The sequence below is a fragment of the Tripterygium wilfordii genome, chromosome 10 (assembly GCF_013401445.1).
Source record: "Tripterygium wilfordii isolate XIE 37 chromosome 10, ASM1340144v1, whole genome shotgun sequence".
NCBI lineage: Eukaryota > Viridiplantae > Streptophyta > Magnoliopsida > Celastrales > Celastraceae > Tripterygium > Tripterygium wilfordii.
The window spans coordinates 9,049,851-9,069,089 of record NC_052241.1 but is presented as its reverse complement, the minus strand read 5'-3'; the positions used below and the strand labels follow the sequence as shown (position 1 = coordinate 9,069,089).

The following is a 19,239-nucleotide window of genomic DNA, read 5'->3' as shown; positions in this document are numbered from 1 at the left end:
AAGTTTCAACGGTAGATCTCCACATACACGCGTTGGCTTTTCATCCGCCTCTCTCTCTCCCTCTCTGTTGGTCGCTTCGTTCTTCACTCTGCAGATTGCGCTTCCCATTCCGAACTGCCACTTCCATCTCAAAATATGAGCACTGGTTATTCCTCTTTCTGTATCTATTTTTTACATATAGATTTGAATGTGTTCTGCAGATATTAACGTCGATCTTACCCTATATTTTCAGCTCTTGGCAGAAAGATCAAGATCGGAATTGAAGGTACATGGCCTATTCGTTAATTTTATGGATTGCAGTACTTTTTGTTTTGTTATTTTTATGGATTTTTACTTTGTAATTTATGGATTTCTAATTCCAATGCGTTATTTGCCCCAAAATGAATCTATTCATCAGGATGTGGAAGGCTGAATCGCTTTTTTACGAGGCTCGCTCCTAACGGCCCGGATGCCAAGGTACCTCAAATGTAAACATATAGGTGCACAAGCATATGATTTACACTATAGCATATATGTAGATGTGGGTTAATATCTTTTGTGTGTGTTGGTAGATTGGGATTTTCCTTTTTGAACTTTTAGTTCAAGTACTGTGCTGTATTGAGATTGATTAATCCTCGTATTCATTTGTTAGGAAAATACTGACGGGCTGATTCGAGAAACTAATCCTGTTGATCGTGAAGTATAACATATTTTTTTGGTAATAGGAACAAATGCGATTAGTTCCCACAAATAGTGTCGAGATTCTTTGTGCAGTCATGATCTTTTGTTCATTAATTAGTTTATTACTGTGACTTTTAAATATTTTTCTTTTGATTGAATCAGTGGAAAATGGAAATATGTAATTGACTAATGATGAAGATGGGGATTTGAGCAAGACATGTTGGGACCAAACTGATGGGCTTTTACAATAATATTCATTTTATGTGCAAGATAAGAAGATATTATTTTCCTTGGAGGTTTTATCTGTGCTTCTCTGGTGTATCAACCTATATATGGAAATATGTGGCGTCCTTCTTGTTATTGCTTGAGCAATGGGTGACTACTGCACACATTGTTTGTCTATCCTTGAGGCTTATTGTCACTTCATTGCCATACAATATAGCTTGCATCTTTATTGTCACTTCATTGCCATACAAATGGTTAGTCTACAATAGCTTGCATGTTGTTGACCAAGAAATTATGTATATTTAAGGGTAAAATTCGCTGTTGTGAGAAGCATGGTTGGCCTATTTCTATTTTGTCAAATTTTTTTGTTGCTGAAATATTTGAAAACGGCTAAAAGAAAACCAATTAACTAACCCTTTAGGTCTGGATTGGAGCTCAGCCTTTTGGAAGTGGGTTAGGACATTCATGCTTGTTTCTCTTACGAGTTACGATAAGTGTTACTACTAATTATGATTTATGCAGGGGAACAAGATTGTTTGTTTTCAAGCTTGAATAATCACGTGATGTTGAGTGGATGATAGAGAATCTGTAAACATGACTACTACGATGATGTTTGCTTACCTACAGCCAGAAATGGAAAGCTTTTGTTTGAGCTATGAACGAACGAAGCTTGCTGTATTTGGTTTACTGCAAAATGTGTTCAAAAATGCAGTAGCAATCCATGATATACATGTATCTTCTCCATGACACATATTGCTTAGAAATTGTCCATCACAAATCAGATTAACAGGGCAAGAGAAGCATATAGAATAATTCAGGTCTAGTTATTGCTTTTCAGTTTTGGTGTGGATGTGGAGAATTATTGATGAAGGGTGACTTGGTTATGTATTAGTGCCCATTTGTTAATCCTTGGTTAATTTTTGAACATTGTGAGCTGGAACCTTGGTAGCTTTTTACAGTTTGCTATATCTCCATGTCATCCTTAGACTGCATTGAATCATGCCAACTAGTGAATGTTGGGACATGGAATTTGTAGCAATGCAGTTCGATTTTTTTTTTTTGGCATTCATAAGTGAACATGTGGCTTAATAGTAGTTGTAGGGGTACAACCTAGAGGTCACAGCGGGAGCCTTGTGACCAGGTGTTGTTTACCTTATCTTGTGAATAAGTTACAACCTTGTCATGCTCATGCACCTAGGCTATGACTTGAGATAAAGGACGTTGTTCCTGTGGTCCCATGCACCTAAGTAATGATCTGTTATGGAGGAAATGTTTTCATGAAAGGACTAAATGCCAAATGGTGACCATATATGTTTCACATTACTCGTTTGATTCCCATGCAGAACTTTAACGAATTTCATTCCCCGTTGATTTCATGGGAAACTGCTATTATTTATTTGCTTCCTGCAATAAACAGATTTGTTAATGCTTTAGTTGAACACTGATGCCTAATATTTTTCCCACATTTCATTTTTCTAATCATTGAATTGGTTGGGCTTCTTATAGATTTCTGGTTAGTAAATGGTGAATAAAGACTCCGGTATTCTATTTGTTTCTTTTGGCAGTCAGTTAAATGTTTCTGTACTTTTCTCAAGATTGACTCTTATGTTGAATATACTGTAAAGCTGCTGCAGCATGATTTGTAGAGGCCCAAGTATTGGCTGGGCCTGGGTTTTAGAATTTGACAAGCTGGATGATTTTATTTGTTTTAGTTTTTTTTCTAACGAATCTTTATTCGTTAGATCATGTTAATTCTTACTGTACTTGTTTCTTTCTAATGATTAGTGCAACATTATATGCAGATACTTCCAGTGCTGCCCTACATCATCTCAAAGCAGGATCAACAAAGACTGGAATCTAGTGGTATGAAGTCTTTGAGGATGCTTGCACTCCTTGGAGCAGGTGTATCAGGACTTCTAAGTTGTGCTACAGTAGCTTATTCTTCTGATGAGGCGGAACATGGCTTGGCATGTCCTGACTATCCATGGCCTCATAAAGGAATTCTCAGTTCATATGATCATTCATCGTAAGTGTGTTTGACTCCATCCAAACTTTTACTTGAGATTTGTTTGACATGGGATGTAACCCAGTTTAAATTTCCTCTACTGCTTTGTGTTTCAAAACTGGAAAGGAGCAAAGAAAGAAAAATACACAAGGTTGTGACATTGTGCTTGCAGTGAATGTTGTTTGACTCCCAGTTGAAATGTCAATAAACATATCCTAATTCTTACTATGACCCATTGCGCCTTCTTATCTCTTGATGATTCCCTAATGTAACTTTACGCGAAGTTAGCCAAAAATTCAATTTCACTAAGCTTTAAATCTCGTTTGATTAATTTATGGTAACTATTTGTGAACAGGATTCGCCGGGGTCACCAAGTATACCAACAAGTGTGTGCATCCTGCCATTCAATGTCTCTAATTTCATATCGTGATCTTGTGGGTGTTGCATATACCGAAGAAGAAACGAAAGCTATGGCGGCAGAGATTGAGGTGGAAGATGGGCCTAATGATGAGGGTGAGATGTTCACCCGTCCCGGCAAGCTAAGTGATCGCTTTCCTCAGCCTTATACAAATGAACAAGCAGCAAGATTTGCTAATGGAGGGGCCTATCCCCCAGATCTAAGTCTCATCACTAAGGTCCTTTTAGTTGATTCTTTTGGTAGACATAAGGTATACTTGGGTACGTGCATTGACTTACTTTTTCCTTGTTTCAGGCCCGTCATAATGGTCAGAACTATGTATTTGCTCTTCTAACCGGTTATCGTGATCCTCCTGCTGGTGTCTCGGTAATTTTCTCTCCAAGCTTACAAACAGTTTTCTAAGAGAGGAAAAAAAATTGAAGTCGAGAACCTTGAAGGACTTTAGATGTTCTTAATACTTCAGATGTGTACTATACTCGGGTTAGAAAAGCTCTATTCTAATGTGCTCTGCTTTTTTGCCCCGTGACTATGTTTGGGCCCATAATATGGCATTGCTTCTTCTTTTCTTTTTTTTTTCCGTTCGCTTCAAATTCCTATGCACATAGAACTTCATGTATCAGATGCCAAAGGCTGATGTTTATGACTTGGGATGGACCACTGGTTCTCGCCACTTGCAAAAAACATAATGTGGTTTGTAATGTCTGAACTTTGTGATGACTACATAACCCATCCATTGAACTGGTTTATCAAAACTGCATAGTGCGGCCCTAATGTATTTAGTGTTGACTTGCATACTTGACCATTATTTTTCTTCCTCCTTTAATGCATCATCTTGCCAGATGCAATATGATAATTTTCTTCATACTGTAAATTTTGATGTGGTGGTTCCCCTCACGTCAATATTATCATTGTAGATACGAGAAGGACTTCACTATAATCCTTACTTTCCTGGTGGTGCTATTGCGATGCCCAAAATGCTCAATGATGGTGCTATGGAATATGAAGATGGTACCCCTGCAACAGAGTCACAGGCAATTGTCTTTACCTTTCCATTAGATTTGATGTTTAGCTTTCTATGAATAATATTGATTCCCTTACTATCTTTACATTTATTGGTATAGATGGGGAAAGATGTTGTGACATTTTTGGCATGGGCTGCTGAGCCAGAAATGGAAGAGAGAAAACTGGTAAGCTTGTTATCGAATCACATACTAACCCGTATTTATTAATAACAAATACAGAATTCTTTCTTTAATTACTGTACTTCCTATGGTGTCTGTGTTCTGAGAACCCTTAGATAGTACACATACAAAAAGCCAAAAGGGGCTATTGCTTTGCAAGTATATATGAAAGAGAGATTCTTAGAAGGATTAAAAAATGTACGGTCTTGGATAGCAACCACAACAACGTTTTTGAAACACAATTTGAGGCAGTACATTTTGTTTCAATTCTTCGTAGATTTATTTGTAATGTCATTCTGCAGATGGGATTTAAATGGATCTTTGTGCTGTCACTTGCACTTCTCCAAGCGGCATATTATAGACGCCTGAAATGGTCAATCTTCAAGTCTCGAAAGCTGGTTCTTGACGTTGTCAATTAACCTGAACAAGGGTTAAGTATCTGGAGAGACATGTTTTGGCAATTAACGGTTGTAGTAGATGATTTTTTTGGTACTTATTTTTGATCTGTGACTCAAATGGCCTAGCAAGTACTTGTTGAATGGAGAAGAGCCTCCATGCAATTGGGTTCATTTCCAATAGAATAATAAGCGACTCTTGTACATTTTACACCAGTTTGTCTGTTATTTAGTCCACTTATGGACGTTATAATTTATTGGAGAATTTATCTTCCTTGTGAGTGTGCTAATCTGCACCAAATATATGTCTCTTTCTGTTTGATGTATATGTCCTTCCCAACTCAATTCTGCTATAATCTTTTTGGTGTAAATTAGCACACTAATTTTTTATGTGAGAAAATACTGTTTTGGTGTAAATTTTTGTTGGAGACTCGAAGAACGAAATTGAAGCACCTTAATTTATTTTTTTTGGTAATGAAGAATTTTTTAATACAACATGTCCATCGAATAATTGAGTTCGCGCTAAAATTGAGCCGTCAACGTAGTTCGTTTCATGTTAGTGACAGATATGATCGAGTTGAAACCCGTGCAAGGAGAACGAAATCGAAACCTACAAATGAGTGTTAACTTCGTGAGAGTTGAAGTTGCAACCTTCAAACCACTACATTTGACTCGATAGAAAATCATTACATAAATGGAAGACGCATGCTAGAGACTCAAAAGCAAAAGTATTAATTCATGTATATATTCAAATGGTTTGGATCTCTCCTATTTAATTTTTTGTTTTTTCTAAAGTGAAACTTATCAAGCTGCCATTAGACAATTAACTAGTAAATCTTGGAAAATATGAAAAACTCCGCAACCCTCATGGATCAAATGAGACGTGGACCGAAGCCCAATACGAGAAGATAACGCAGGGTGACATTCGTAGATGTTGAACTGAGCAAGTGACAAATTACGATAATGAAAATACTTATGAGATTTAAACTCATAACCTCCCACTTACGCTAAGAATTAATACAATCAAGTTCACCATCTTAATTAATGACCGGTTGTTCTCTCCAGTTTACCTTGATCATCAGTGAAGCATGTGAACGGACTTCAAAAAAATCTGAAGTAATATATGCTTTTTATGTTTGTGATCTTGCTTTATGGATATGTTGGAAAAGTCGATGTAGTAGTGTACTAATTTGAAGATTATCCCATAAAAATCAAATTGTCCTGATTTGATTTTTTTTTCTTTCAAAAAAGCCCAAAACTTCAGTGCCCCATAATAGGATTCAAGAGTTAAGGTGACAATTAGTTTGATTGGGCTCAAATACACATCACAAATGAAGCCCATTTAGCTTGTACAACAATATCATCTCATCCAAGCATTTATCCAAAAAATTTTTGGTCGGCTAAGTTTAGAATCAACTAATAGTTGATGAGAACATCACCAATAATTCAACACATGTATTTATTTTTTCCATTCATTTCATTCATTGTATGTATTTATTTTCTCCATTCATTTTTATCATACATATGTATGTTCATGTCTTTTTAAGTTTATCACCTCGCCTCCTATTCTCTCTTATACAAATTCTTTTAATTCTCCTTACCGTCACATCGCTACAAATTCTTTCAATTCTCTTCACCAGACATATCGTTATCTCTACATTTAACATGTATGTATTTAGCTTGTAGAGTATGTATCACAAATGAAGATCATAACACACTAATAAAAATAACAAATCCACAACTAAATTATATAATAGCTCAGTGGGTGCCTGCCATCCAATCCAAATCCGGAAGTTGACGTTGCAACCACTGATGATCATGTACTAAACTTAGTCAACAGATTGCCACGTCAGCAAATCGGTGACAGATCAACGACAATACACAATATTCTAACTTCTCATTTCGACAAATTTTAGGGCAAGATAGATCTAGCACCGGCAGCGACGACTTACCGGAGCTCCGAGAATCCTCAGTTCTCGGGGGTGTCGGTCGCAAGACGAGACGCAATAGCTGAGTGGTACATTTTATCGTGAAACGAAGAGCTCTCCAGCGTCTTCCTTCGAAGCCGCTTCGCTTTCTCCTCCGTGAACGAACCGAGCGCGAATCTCGATCTCGACTGATCCAGCCGACGCTCCCCGATCCGATCGGGCATCGCGGTCGGTTTGTTGGAGTCGAAACTAATACTGTTAGCGGCGACGTTGTTGAGGTAATCGGGATCTGAAGACCAGCCGAAGAGCGGGGTCCACCAGGAGGGCGAAGAAACAGGTTTTTGGCCATTGGATTCAGGTTTTCTGAAGGAGGAAGATCCGGATGAGGAACGGATGGGAACGGAGAGAGAGCAAGCCAGAGCGGTCGCCATGGGAACAAAAAGCAGAAAGTACGAGTGAAGGAGGTATTTCGATATTCAGTGTCGTTGAAAGAGAGTAAGACTGAGATCGGGATGATGAAGCTAGAGACGTTATAGGGAAAGGTGTCAACACGGATAAGGCTTTTGCATTGTTGTTCTGTACACAGTTTATTGGAAAATAGAAGGGTATTTTTGGTACAAGCATTCTACAAGGTATCGAAAGATGGAGTGCACGTGATAGGATTAGGAGTGGAAAAAAAAAAGGTTTCTGGTTGGTTTTGAGTAGGACAAGGTCACATGTTTAAGAAATATTTACATGTCTAGATTCTAATCCGAATTATATTTTGTATGTACTTAATTAACCAGACCTACATTGGTTTGAATCTGGAGAAGTAAATCAAACAATAATCTAATTTGAGTTAGGGTCTATACAAGTAAACCAAACATATGTTTGAACCCTGAACCGATTTTAAATCGGATAAAATTTTTGTGTTTGAACTTAGATTTCGAGAATATTAATTATTTCCAAACTTTATTTAATTCGGGTCAAACAAATTCAGTCATCCGAACCATACAGAGTTTTGTCACCCCCAGTTTTAGGTTGGTTTCGAGTCGGAAAACACTACGTGTTTTCGAAATATTTATATGTCTGCATCGTAACCTGAATTGATTTTGAACATACTTAATTGACCAAATCCGGACAAGCAAACCAGAAAATAATATAACTAGGGTTAGGATCCAGACAAATAAATCAAACAAAATTTCTATGTTTGAATCTAGACTCTATTTTAAATTGGACAAAAAATTATGTTTGCACTCGAATTTCAGACATATATACGATGTAATTTATGTTCAAAGTTCAAAGTGCATTTGGTCCTTTCAAAAAAACAAGTGCATTTGGAGATTACGTTGGAGGGGTTATTTTGGGCATTTCACTTCACGCGCTTTAGACTTTTGGGACCCGTTTGGTGCACTTTTCCGCTTTTTGGAGGTGGTAAACGAAACGACGTCGGACTTGACTTTGTGGGACCGGGACCGAAGAGATATTTCCAAATTACAAGGATAAGGTTTGTAAAAATTCCAAAGGCCGAATTGTTCTTGGTGTCGGCCCCATGACATTGATCCATAGACAATGAAATGAAATAAAGCAATGAAGCAAGGAAAGCACATGGTTCTATTGGGCTAAGTACCGAATGAACAAAAGGAAATATGAACTCGATTCAGATATGATATCTGTTATGTTTTTGATAATAGATGTGATACCTGTTGGTACCGGATTGAAAGGATTCAGTGCGTTCTTTCATGGCAACGTAATAACATTTCTTTGAAAATTGAAAAAAAAAAAAAGACGAATTTATTCAAGGGTGGAGCGAGAGAGATTTTATTCTACCATAGAGAATTTTCTTTGATTCGCGCAATTCAAAGAATTTTCGTGAAGGTAATTATTTTCCTCTTTAGTTCATGATTTGTCACAAAGATGGACAGGGACGGACCCACAGCTTAGGTTGTGGGGTCATCTGACACCATTAAATTTTTTCTTTTGCATATAAATATATATGAAGTTTGATTTTTGACCCCATTACTACTAATGTTTTATGTATTTATATATGTTATTTGGGCTAAAAATAGGCTTAATCTTCTTGTAAATTGTTAGTTCTTAATAGGCCCATAAGTTCATAACTTAGAAATAAATGGGCTAATATATTTTAGAGGTCCTAAATTATTTTTTGAGCTATACAAAGGCCCAAAACTAAAAACATTTAAATAAAATAGGCTAATGTATTATATATAACCTAAAAAAAAAATTTCGGAGACGTTGCCCCCGAATCCCCGCAATAATTTTTTGCTTTTTGTATAAACCCGACTTCATATGCTCAGGAAGTTGGATCTGCCCCTGGTGATGAAGAATATCATAATACCATAGTCCATAGATTAGTTTAGCAATGTATTGTGTTTTGACACCGAAAATGCAATTAACCGCGTTGCGTCGGAATAGAAGCAACCTCTGCTTTAAATTTATAACGGTGTGGTGATACCCAGGAATGGATTTATAACTTGAGAAATTGCCCCCTTTACTTTTTGAAAAAATACATTAGATATTATTACTTTGTTGAATTTTGCTCCCCTTACTTTTAAAAAATACTCTATATATTACCCATTATTTCCATTTTGCCCCCTTTTAAATCATTTTTTTTTTCAAATTCATCTCCATCAACATTCTTTTATTCCAAATCCATTAAATTTCTATTTACAAAGTCCATAAAATGCAAAGGGCCAAAGGTCACTTTGCTTTCTTTGCTAGTCCACAAATCCTTCACCCACTTAACTTTACTCAATTGCTTTCTGTTTCTCGATTCTTACCCCTCTCTCAAAGACATCAAACTAGCAAAGTGAATATAGTGACGATAACCGACTAAAAAGCTATGAGTTTGTGACGATAGCATGATACATTCGTATTCTATTAGATCTAGCATTACCTCTATTATAATTGACAGTGATAATGAACTTTTTTCTTGCAACAAATTTTTTGCCCCCTTTGTCTAGAAACCTAGCTCCACCCATGGTGATACCGTAACGCCCCGCTTTGCCAAACACTTTTTTGTCTGTGCTGCGTTCAAGCTAAAAACAGCGCACATGCACTGCTAAACGCACCCCATATATACAAATATTGCAAAACGCTGCGTTCAAAACTCACTTTCATAGACACAATATTAAAAAAGGAATGCTTCTCTGGTGAGTGGTAACTTCTATTTTTATGCTATCTTTAGAACAAAAGTGCTAATAATGATGGCTATACTGCATTACTAGTCTCTCACTGCAAGTGAGCAGTTGGTTGTACGGCAATTACATTGCATGTAAAGGATCACCCACTCATTAGGTTGTGGGTTCGAATCATACCCTCTCCCCAAACCCCTGTTTAAAAAAAAAAAAAAAAAAACTAGTCTCTCACTCTCACTCTCACTCTCACAGCCATGCTTTATCTATGAACATTAGAACATAAGCTTCCCCACCTTTACAAATATAATGGCATCTTTCATATCCATTTTTGTTGGCAAGAAGAAATACCATCTTCTTCATCATCAACATTTTTTTTTTAATTCATTCATTAGGTGATTCTATTCATCTACAAATCTCCTTCCCTGTTAGCAGCCTCTGGATACACCTGAAACTGTAAAAAGAACAAACCCCCCCCCCCCCCCATTCATTATTGTGAGGAGAAATTTAAGCAGATTATGCAGTAAAAATGAAGCTTTTCGAATTTCGATTTCTTACCAGGCCATGTCTCTCTTCACTGAAGCTTACATTTCTGACCTTCAACTCTCCTCTGTTGGTTGTTAGCCCATCTAATATTTCTGCATCACAAATCTGCACTCCACCTTCCTCGGTTCCCAGACGAGAATCTTCATGACCCTGAACATTTTGTTCTTATGCTTTATGATACTCGAAAGTCGAAACGTATGATGATATGAGTGAAAATATACGTAAAGGAGATCGATCACGTACCCTTAATGAACGGTTGAATGCATGTTGAGGGGTGCCACCGATTTCCTCGTATTCAGCAGCATCAAGTTCCCGGAGGTAACGCGGATTAAACAGTTTGGGGAGAAGGTGCTGCCTTATACTGATTAGAAGGAAGAATGGCAAGGGGAACAAGATTCCAGCTATTGGAATCCATGTCACACCAAAACATACCAGGAAATATACTAACTGGAAGAGTGTAAACGTCGCGATGTATTTGTATGGCACTGACTCCACAAAAGAAGCATGATCACCCTCCAAGACCCTGCCATAAGAGTTAAGAAAATGCATCACAAAGGGTCTAGAAAAAATCATCCAAAAGCTCAGGTCTTAGGATCTGTAATGCCAAGGATTCTGATTACATTTTAAGTGGAGAATGGTAGCTTACTTGTATCTGCGTCCAGGTGTGATGAATAGAAGCAGAATTCTTTCCCAGAATTGGTTTCCAGGGAGGCTGTCGATGGCCATGTAAGCAAAATACCCCCACAGAACTGATGTAGGTATTTTCTTTATTGCGGGCATAGCAAATACTGATGCTGCCACAAGGATTGACTGCAACAGATTGCTCACTCTCTGCTCGTTAACTCGGACAGGCAAGTACTGATCAATGTGCTTCTCCGGATCAAAATCAGCTTCTGCATTTTCTCCTTTATTTTTTCCATTTATTACTGCTTCCTTCAAGTCTTCCAACTCTTTCTCCACTGCAGTAGTCTGGAAAGAATTGATCAAAATGTAGTCTATGGTCATTATCAAAGTGATTGAAGGCCAATTCAAAACATTCACATTTAGTTAAAAGAAGTATACAAATATAATAAAAATGTTCATTGGGACTTACTACTGGAATGCTATCAATTTCTAAAAACACTGCTTGCATCTTGCCATAGATTTCGGAGTTGCTCGCTTTCTGCTTTATGCTTTCCTTGGCACTCTCCACCATCTTTTTTCTGATAAACTGAAACAACATCAGAGCACTAAGCATCAATTAACCTAGCTAGATGCCCATTAATCAAAACACTTTCTAGAGTTCTGTACACTAACTTGTCTTTTGAGAACAGCAAGGCTCTTGGTGTGCATAGGAGACTGCGGCAGAACTCCATTTGAAGGAGGTAGCCCGAGCAATCCACACATCAACGTCTGAGACAAATTATTTGATAATTGAATGTTACTGCTTCAAAAGCACAACAAAAATCGGAAACCAGAAACGTTATATGTTAATGATACATACCATAAAACCTAGCAACAAGATGTCATAATGGTAGGCAGAAGGATTCTTGAGATTGAACTCTTTTTGTTGTGCCAACTGAGATGCAACGCTGTGATCGAAGAAGTAGAGCCCTGCAATCATCAAAGCTGGAATAAACGCAGCAAAGATATACGCGGAAGGAACCTTCCCCATGTCCTGAAATTGGTGAATGTCTAAGTAAGATATATTATCAGTACTATTTGTTTCTTCACATTGCTTAACATGCTATAAAATACTAAAACCGAATTGCAAAATATGACTACCTTGATTACAGTCCAGTGGTGTAATGATGCAGATTCCCATGCCAGTGGGCTGTACAGTCTTCTGGGAACTCCAGATGGAACCTTATCAGGTAAAGCGAATGACATAGCCGTCCAGACGACAACCATTAAAGGAACCCCGTAGTCTGCTATAAAACTTCTTGTGCACCCTGTGGAACATGGTACAGTATTCTCAGATTGTGCAAAGTTGCCTATCTATTATTCCAATGATGAATTTACTTGATCACAAACCTACCTATGCCATACCACCAAGACCTTGCTTTTCTACTCTTCAAAGCAGTGAATAGAAGGCCAAAGGAAAATATTACCGCAAGCAATCCATTTGTGTAAAGCCACTGAAACTGATACTTCTCTAAGCTGTTGTCTTCATCCTTGGGAATTTCAAACTCACTCACTAATCCCTGCAACCAAGGAATCGCCATATCTTATTCTAATTGTATATTCATTTCTGTAGCTTTGATAAACTAAGCATTACTGTATGAAATTACCTTGATAGCTTCTTGAATGAAAAGTACAGCAATTAACATGCCAAATAGTTCCCCTGCAATCCTCGTAAATCTACTAATTAAAGCTGAAGCATTGAAGATTGCAAGAAGAAACAGCAAGAGAGCTGTCCAAACACAGACCCTGTTGAAGTTATGAACAGAATATCAATAAAATATGAGATTCACAATTTTTTTGGAACAAAAAAGAAGGTGGAATCCACCCAACTGTATACTGAACAATTGACTAGTAAACCACAGGCTACATAGAAGACCCTACAACACATATGAACCAATTGAGACTTGGGTTGAGACTCAATGTGGGAAGATAACACATGGTGGTATCTGCACACACGGGGCTGAGTAAGAGCCCATCTCGCAAATTGCGAAAATGGAAATACCTATGAAATTTGAACTCACGACCTCCCGCGTGCATTAAGAGTTACCGCGGTCAAGTATACCAATATACCATCTCAGCCAATGACCCGTTGTTTTGTGGAATAAGAATGCAAAAAGGTGAATCCACTTACCATCCAGCCCAAGCCAAGTAGAGTTTATGTCCCAAATCATCTCTTCCTTTGGCAAAGTTGTACAAATAGGTATACATTATTATAGTAGGCTCTGCAACCCCAACTATCAGAAGAGGTTGCCCTCCAAGTATTGCATGCATAATACCACAAAGAGCAGTAGAAGCTAAAGTCTCAACTGTACTCAAGCTTCCATCTACATACAAAAAGAATGTATCATCACTGTCAAAAACTATTTGAAGAAAACTATAAAGTTGAGCTTTTTAAAAACAATAGCACCAATTATTTGCCAAATCTGAGAGAATAAACTTTCGTCTCCAATACCCATTTTTTTGGGTCATTTCCTTCATTTACAAAATAACTCAAACTGACCAATAGAAAGGGACCAACCTGTATCTCTACTCAGTTGCTCACCAAAGGCAATAACTGGAAGAGCAGAAGCAAAGAAGATGTATGTAGTTGGGGCCAATATCCTAACATGACAAAGGTAAAAGAAGTCCCAATAAATAGACATAAAAAGAAGAAAAGGCAGCAAACTTAATAAAACTTGAAAAAGTTTTCAACTTTTAGTGTTATTTTCTAGGAAAAATTACCCAATTCCAGAACGTAAACCGGCAATCCAGTCTTGCTTATAGCACAATGCTCTCCCTCGAGCATCTTTCGCTATGCCTTTGAATGGAGTTTTAATGCTCTCCATTCCTGAATTATTGAAAAACACAACAGAGAATTAGAGCCAATAATCTGATTATGCCAGAAATCAGAGTGATTCAGTAACATTTAAATATACAGAATAGAGAGAAAGTAACTGGACATTAACCCAGAAAAAACTGGAAATGAATCAGAGCAAGCGTCCAAAACAGAGCAATCTCATTTAGAACAATGAAACCAATTATAATTTAGAAAATCAGATGCAGAAACGTGGAGAATAGCATATCTTAGATCCACAGATCCAGAAACGTGAACGGCATTGAATATCTGAGGAACAAAGAAATCTTTCTAAGCAGAGACAAAACACGAACAGAAAGAAACAGAAAAGATTAGACGTGCACAGACTCTAACCAGCAAAGAAGTTATAAAGCGACAATCGCAAGATTTGTCATCGAAAACCCAAGCATTCGCATTAGTCTCAGTCTTTGTTGCCTAAAAATTCTCGAATTCCTTCCTTTTCCGTATATGATTATATATTCATGGTTTTCCTTTATTTTCTTTCCAAAAACCCAAAAACCAGCAAAACAAGTTACCCAATTCCCTTTGGTGGTTTCAAATCCACGAACATATCAAGAACACCTAAAAAAACCCTTCAAATCAAACATTGAACAAAGAGAATCACAGTGTGGCACTCTCTCTCAAACAAAAAAAATGTTCACCGCGCGGTCTAAAAGAAGAAGGCCTAGATGTGTACGAACGTATTGGAGATGTATTGGGAGATTTACCAGCGGAGGTGATATTCCGGAGAAGTTTTCAGGGGAGTTCACCGTGAGTTTGGCCAGGAAAAACGCGGTTGTTTTGTATTAGTGTGTGCAACTTTTTTTCTCGTCACTACAGCTGTGGTTCAAGCAGAGGACTAGTTTGACGTATAAATAGAGAGGCTTTGACGGGAGAGACCCGAGACGGGTGGATCGAAGAAGATTCGTTATTCGTAGTGGAGCCCAAAATACGTCCTCTGCAAAAGCACAGTTTTGCCCCAGTTGTCACCAATTTTTTTTTCCAAATTTAAGAAGGGTAAATTAGTAAAATCAAAATAAATTTGGTGCAATTATCAATAGAAATAAATGTATAGATTGGAGGTTGCTGGCCAGGCTCTTTCTCATACCTTGGTGTGTTCCGCTAGTTGGAAGATCTTGGGGTGTTTCAGCGGAGCACGCACGGAAGACGGCGAAGGGTTTGTATTGATTTAGGGTTTTTTTACATAATTTTTTGGGTAATTAATTTGTTCTAAACTTTTAGTGATATTAGTTTTCTCAATTTTTTGGGTAATTGCAATAATTTTGTCCTCTTATGAAATTTTTATAAAAAATTAAATAAAATCCACCTTGGATATTGTTATCCACGTGGGAAAATTAGTTTAACAGTCAACTTGCCACATCAATAGGTTGACTGATCAAAATTGGCAAAATTTGTCGGGATGATCAATTTAGAACAAATTAAATATTGAGGAATTAAATTGACACAATTTGACTTTCAGGGACCAAATTAAAACATTTACCATGTTTCAAGGATCACATATTGTATTAACCCCGACACAACTTATTAAATTATCTATGTGTCCATTTTATTTAATAAATACTAATCATAACAAAGATCAAAATAAAATATTACATATAAACTAATTCAAATAAATTTAATGGAGATATATTTCAATATATACTAATTATAACAAAACAACAAAAGATAATAGATAAATTTCAATATATACTAATTATAACAAAACCAAAAATTTATAATGCAGATAAATTTCAATATATACTAACTACAACAAAATCATAACAGATGCTGCATAATAGATAGTGCAAATAAACTTGATGCATATAAACTTAATGTAGAATTGTGTTTATACTATTCACAATAATATAAACATAATTCCGCACTAAGTTTAAGCCATGATTTGACCTATAAAACGTTTGAATCTTCAAAAATGTATTAGATACAATTATGTGAGTCTCAGAGTCTTCTTTCGAATGCCACAATAATCATCCCAATCGGAGCTCAAAAGAGTGAGTTATGGATGTCTGAACGCACTTACATTAGAAAGACAACTCGGATGCGTAAACTTCGAGCCTTGATTTGACCCCTAGAATGTTTGAATGTCTAAAAATGTATTAAACATAATTTTGTAGGTGTTAGTCTTTTTTTTGAACGCCATAAAAACCATATCAATTAAAGCTCAAACGTAGGGGTTGACATTTGGCCAAGCCGACCTGAAAATATGAGGCCGAAGCCCTACCCGGGCCCTAGTCCGAATTTACCATTCGGGCTTCGAATCGAGCTTGGGACGAAAATAGAAGCCCAGGCCGGGGTTGGGCCCAAATGAGTCGGGCCAATGGGCCAAGCTTAGCTATTACTATTTTTTTGACATGTATATATATACACACATATACATATACATGCAGACATTGTCTGCATTAGACATATATATACACACATATAAATACATGCATTACACACAAAGTAGTATATATGTATGTGGGGTTAATACCACTTTTGGTCACTGAAAGATTTTGGATTTTTCAATTTGATCACCCAAAGTTCAAACGTTACAACTTAGTAACTGAATATTCGTATTTGTTCCAAACTGGTAACTCGGGTAGATCTTGGTCATCTCGGGCAGTCAACACATCTAAGTGGCATTAAAAATCAATTTCAAATATTTTTTTTTGCTGATGTGGTTTGCAAGCAGCCACCTCTACTTACAGCTAATCAAATGTTTTAAACAAAAAAACTATAATAGAGAGAGAAAAAACTCTCGATTTTGAACAGACTTCGACGGAGCTGCAGAAATCTTCAATTCGTCGTTTGAGTGGAAGAACTCTCGATTTCGAACAAATCAGAATTGGTTCAATTTGTGGGGTCATTCTCGAGTCAGAGTTTACGGGAAACGTTAAACTCCAACGCATATCGGAACCATTCAAGACCAGTTTCGGCTGGGTCAGTATAAGGAAGGTGAACCCATAATCAAAGAGAATCGCATCATACCCAAAACAAAGAGCATCACAACATACAGGTATAACAAAATCGCAAAACAAAGAGAATCACAAACAGATCTATTTGAGACATCGTCAACAAAGAGAATCGTAAAACAAGAATCGCAAAACTTCATGTCCAATACTACTTCCGATGCCATATCCAAAATTTTCTTTGACTGACCTTTATGCCCACCGGATCCAACCCTTCTCCTCTTTGGAGTAGTTAACTCGTGGCTTCCCTATGAGAGAAAAACAAGAAAAGGAAAACTAAATTAGTAGATCTACCACTTTAAATAGTAGAAGGGTTGGATCTGGTTTCAAGAAAGATCTTCCATGGGAAGGAGAAGGGCCGGATCTGTATAAGATTTTTTTGTTTATTTTTATATAAGTTCTTTTTATTGTTTTTATAAGATTTTTTTTATTTATTCTTAAACTAATTATATTTATAATTTATTCTTATTTATTTTTATTCCACATCACTAGTAAAAATTGATTTTATTAATTCTATATGCCACGTAAGCAATTTTACTGCCCAAAAATTAGAAAATCTGCCCCAGTTACTAAGATGAAACAAATTTGAACTTTAGATTACCAACTTGAAACATTTGAACTTTGGGTGACCAAATTGAAAAATCCAAAATCTTTCGGTGACCAAAAGTGGTATTAACCCTATGTATGTGTGTGTGTGTGTGTATATATATATATACACATACATGAATTCCTTTATACGGACACTCGCAAGTTATATTAACTTATGCATCTCAATCTCACCATTGATTTGAAATATGTGAGACCCAAAACAATGGGTCCCACTTGTCATTTCACTTTTGAAAACACTTAAAAACTAGGGGTCATGCCCGCGCTTCGCGCGGTATGTAATTTTACTTTTTAATTATATTGCAGCATGAATGTAGTGTTCGTTTTCAATATCCGTCTATAAATTTGAACAAATTTAGGTTTGTGGATGGAAGCGGCATGTAATTTTTCTTTTTAATTATATTGCGGCATAAATGTGTACGGAAATTGCAAACCTGTCAAATGTGCGGTTGTTTAGCCGTTTGATTATCTCATCTTGATTTTGAAAATGAAACTTGTAATGCTCAATGGGAGCACCATCATACCCCGATAGCTCTTTGAAGGAAGAAATGGGTAAAAAATTTATTGATACATCTCCCGATACATGCATGTATGCCTTATCACTACCAACGACCTTGAAATTTTTAATCACATAGATATGTCCCTCTTCGATTTTATTGTGAAACATTTCGACCTGACGCTTATGAATTTTTTCTTGGATTTGTGTTCCCTACATAACCGAAGTTGTAAATTAATGCATCAAAAAAAAAGACACAAACAACAATATGTTGGACAACCAATAAGTGTTTTATGTTTAATAAAATAAACAATAGCAATACCAAAAGATGTGGTATGAATTTAACAAAAAAATAGAATAGTCTAACATGCGAGATACAAGCTACCCTTAAGTCATCGGAGAGCAAGATACACGAAGTAAAAAGATAGAGACCATTAACAACATAAAAAGCTCAATTCAGACCCATCAACAGTAAGGAAAACCAGGAGCAATCATTTAATAAACAGTTTATGGGAAACTAATTCCATAAAGTGAAACAATGCCTACTGGAACTTCTTGTTGACACAAGTGGAGCAAATGTGCTGGATTATCAGCCATAATGATATGTTTTATGAGAGAATAAGTTCAAGTGTTTTGAAAGTTGAAAAGAACACAAAGATTTGCTAATATATATAGGTTAAACAATCATCACAATTAATAAATATTTTGTATTAAACATCATAAATTGAAACAAATAGAAATAACCAACTTCTGAGAATTTAATGGAAGACCTTCTCTTGCATTTCTTCCTAGTTGCACTACTTTTGAGAATTTAACAGTTACAAATGGGGTTGGTCTATCAAACATAGAAGACATGAATCAAATAGCCAAAAACATGGAAGACATTAAATAAAATGTATTTTATGTTTTGATAAATGTATTTTATGAAAACATGGAAGACATGAGTGAGAATGTGTATGGAATAATGGCCCAATTAATGGATTTAATTATATAGTAACCGTTTAGCAATTAAGTGTGATAGGAAAAATAAAAGCAACATTAATGAAATGAGTGAGGTTGTGTATGGAATAATGACCCACTTAATGGATTAAATTATATGGTAACCGTTTAGTAATTAAGTGTGAAAGGAAAACAAAATCACTTTAATGACACAAATCAATTGATAAATTGAAATAGGAAA

At 36.4% G+C, this 19,239-nt stretch overlaps 3 protein-coding genes across 3 annotated transcripts; 1 reads left to right on the top strand and 2 right to left on the bottom strand.

Annotated features, from left to right (window-relative positions):
• Window positions 1–18: 18 nt before the first annotated feature.
• Window positions 19–5,210, top strand: LOC120007541 (cytochrome c1-2, heme protein, mitochondrial-like). Its single transcript, XM_038857842.1, has 9 exons — window positions 19–145; window positions 233–265; window positions 398–456; window positions 2,688–2,911; window positions 3,246–3,525; window positions 3,603–3,674; window positions 4,223–4,339; window positions 4,430–4,495; window positions 4,792–5,210. The coding sequence occupies exons 1-9, from the start codon at window positions 136–138 to the stop codon at window positions 4,906–4,908; spliced, it is 978 nt and encodes a 325-aa protein (XP_038713770.1). The 5' UTR covers window positions 19–135; the 3' UTR covers window positions 4,909–5,210.
• A 1,395-nt stretch (window positions 5,211–6,605) lies between these two features.
• Window positions 6,606–7,381, bottom strand: LOC120007701. Its single transcript, XM_038858097.1, has one exon. The coding sequence runs from the start codon at window positions 7,241–7,243 to the stop codon at window positions 6,854–6,856; it is 390 nt and encodes a 129-aa protein (XP_038714025.1). The 5' UTR covers window positions 7,244–7,381; the 3' UTR covers window positions 6,606–6,853.
• A 2,613-nt stretch (window positions 7,382–9,994) lies between these two features.
• LOC120007146 (boron transporter 4) lies at window positions 9,995–14,850 on the bottom strand. The gene is made up of 14 exons (XM_038857341.1): window positions 14,717–14,850; window positions 13,877–13,982; window positions 13,674–13,756; window positions 13,287–13,479; window positions 12,763–12,901; window positions 12,510–12,675; window positions 12,257–12,423; window positions 11,976–12,149; window positions 11,789–11,884; window positions 11,586–11,702; window positions 11,139–11,461; window positions 10,736–11,015; window positions 10,505–10,642; window positions 9,995–10,400 (listed from the first exon to the last, which is right to left on the bottom strand). Exons 2-14 carry the CDS (start codon window positions 13,978–13,980, stop codon window positions 10,356–10,358), a joined length of 2,025 nt encoding a protein of 674 aa, XP_038713269.1. The 5' UTR covers window positions 13,981–13,982; window positions 14,717–14,850; the 3' UTR covers window positions 9,995–10,355.
• Window positions 14,851–19,239: the final 4,389 nt, after the last annotated feature.

Coding starts and splice junctions, on each gene's coding strand:
- LOC120007541 (XM_038857842.1), top strand. Junction 3,526..3,602: donor ATCTAAGTCTCATCACTAAG/GTCCTTTTAGTT, acceptor TCCTTGTTTCAG/GCCCGTCATAATGGTCAGAA. Junction 4,496..4,791: donor AAATGGAAGAGAGAAAACTG/GTAAGCTTGTTA, acceptor GTCATTCTGCAG/ATGGGATTTAAATGGATCTT.
- LOC120007701 (XM_038858097.1), bottom strand. CDS start 7,243: ATGGCGACCGCTCTGGCTTGCTCTCTCTCCGTTCCCATCCGTTCCTCA.
- LOC120007146 (XM_038857341.1), bottom strand. CDS start 13,980: ATGGAGAGCATTAAAACTCCATTCAAAGGCATAGCGAAAGATGCTCGA. Junction 11,885..11,975: donor TCTTGTTGCTAGGTTTTATG/GTATGTATCATT, acceptor AATTTGTCTCAG/ACGTTGATGTGTGGATTGCT. Junction 10,401..10,504: donor GTGAAGAGAGACATGGCCTG/GTAAGAAATCGA, acceptor TTCTTTTTACAG/TTTCAGGTGTATCCAGAGGC.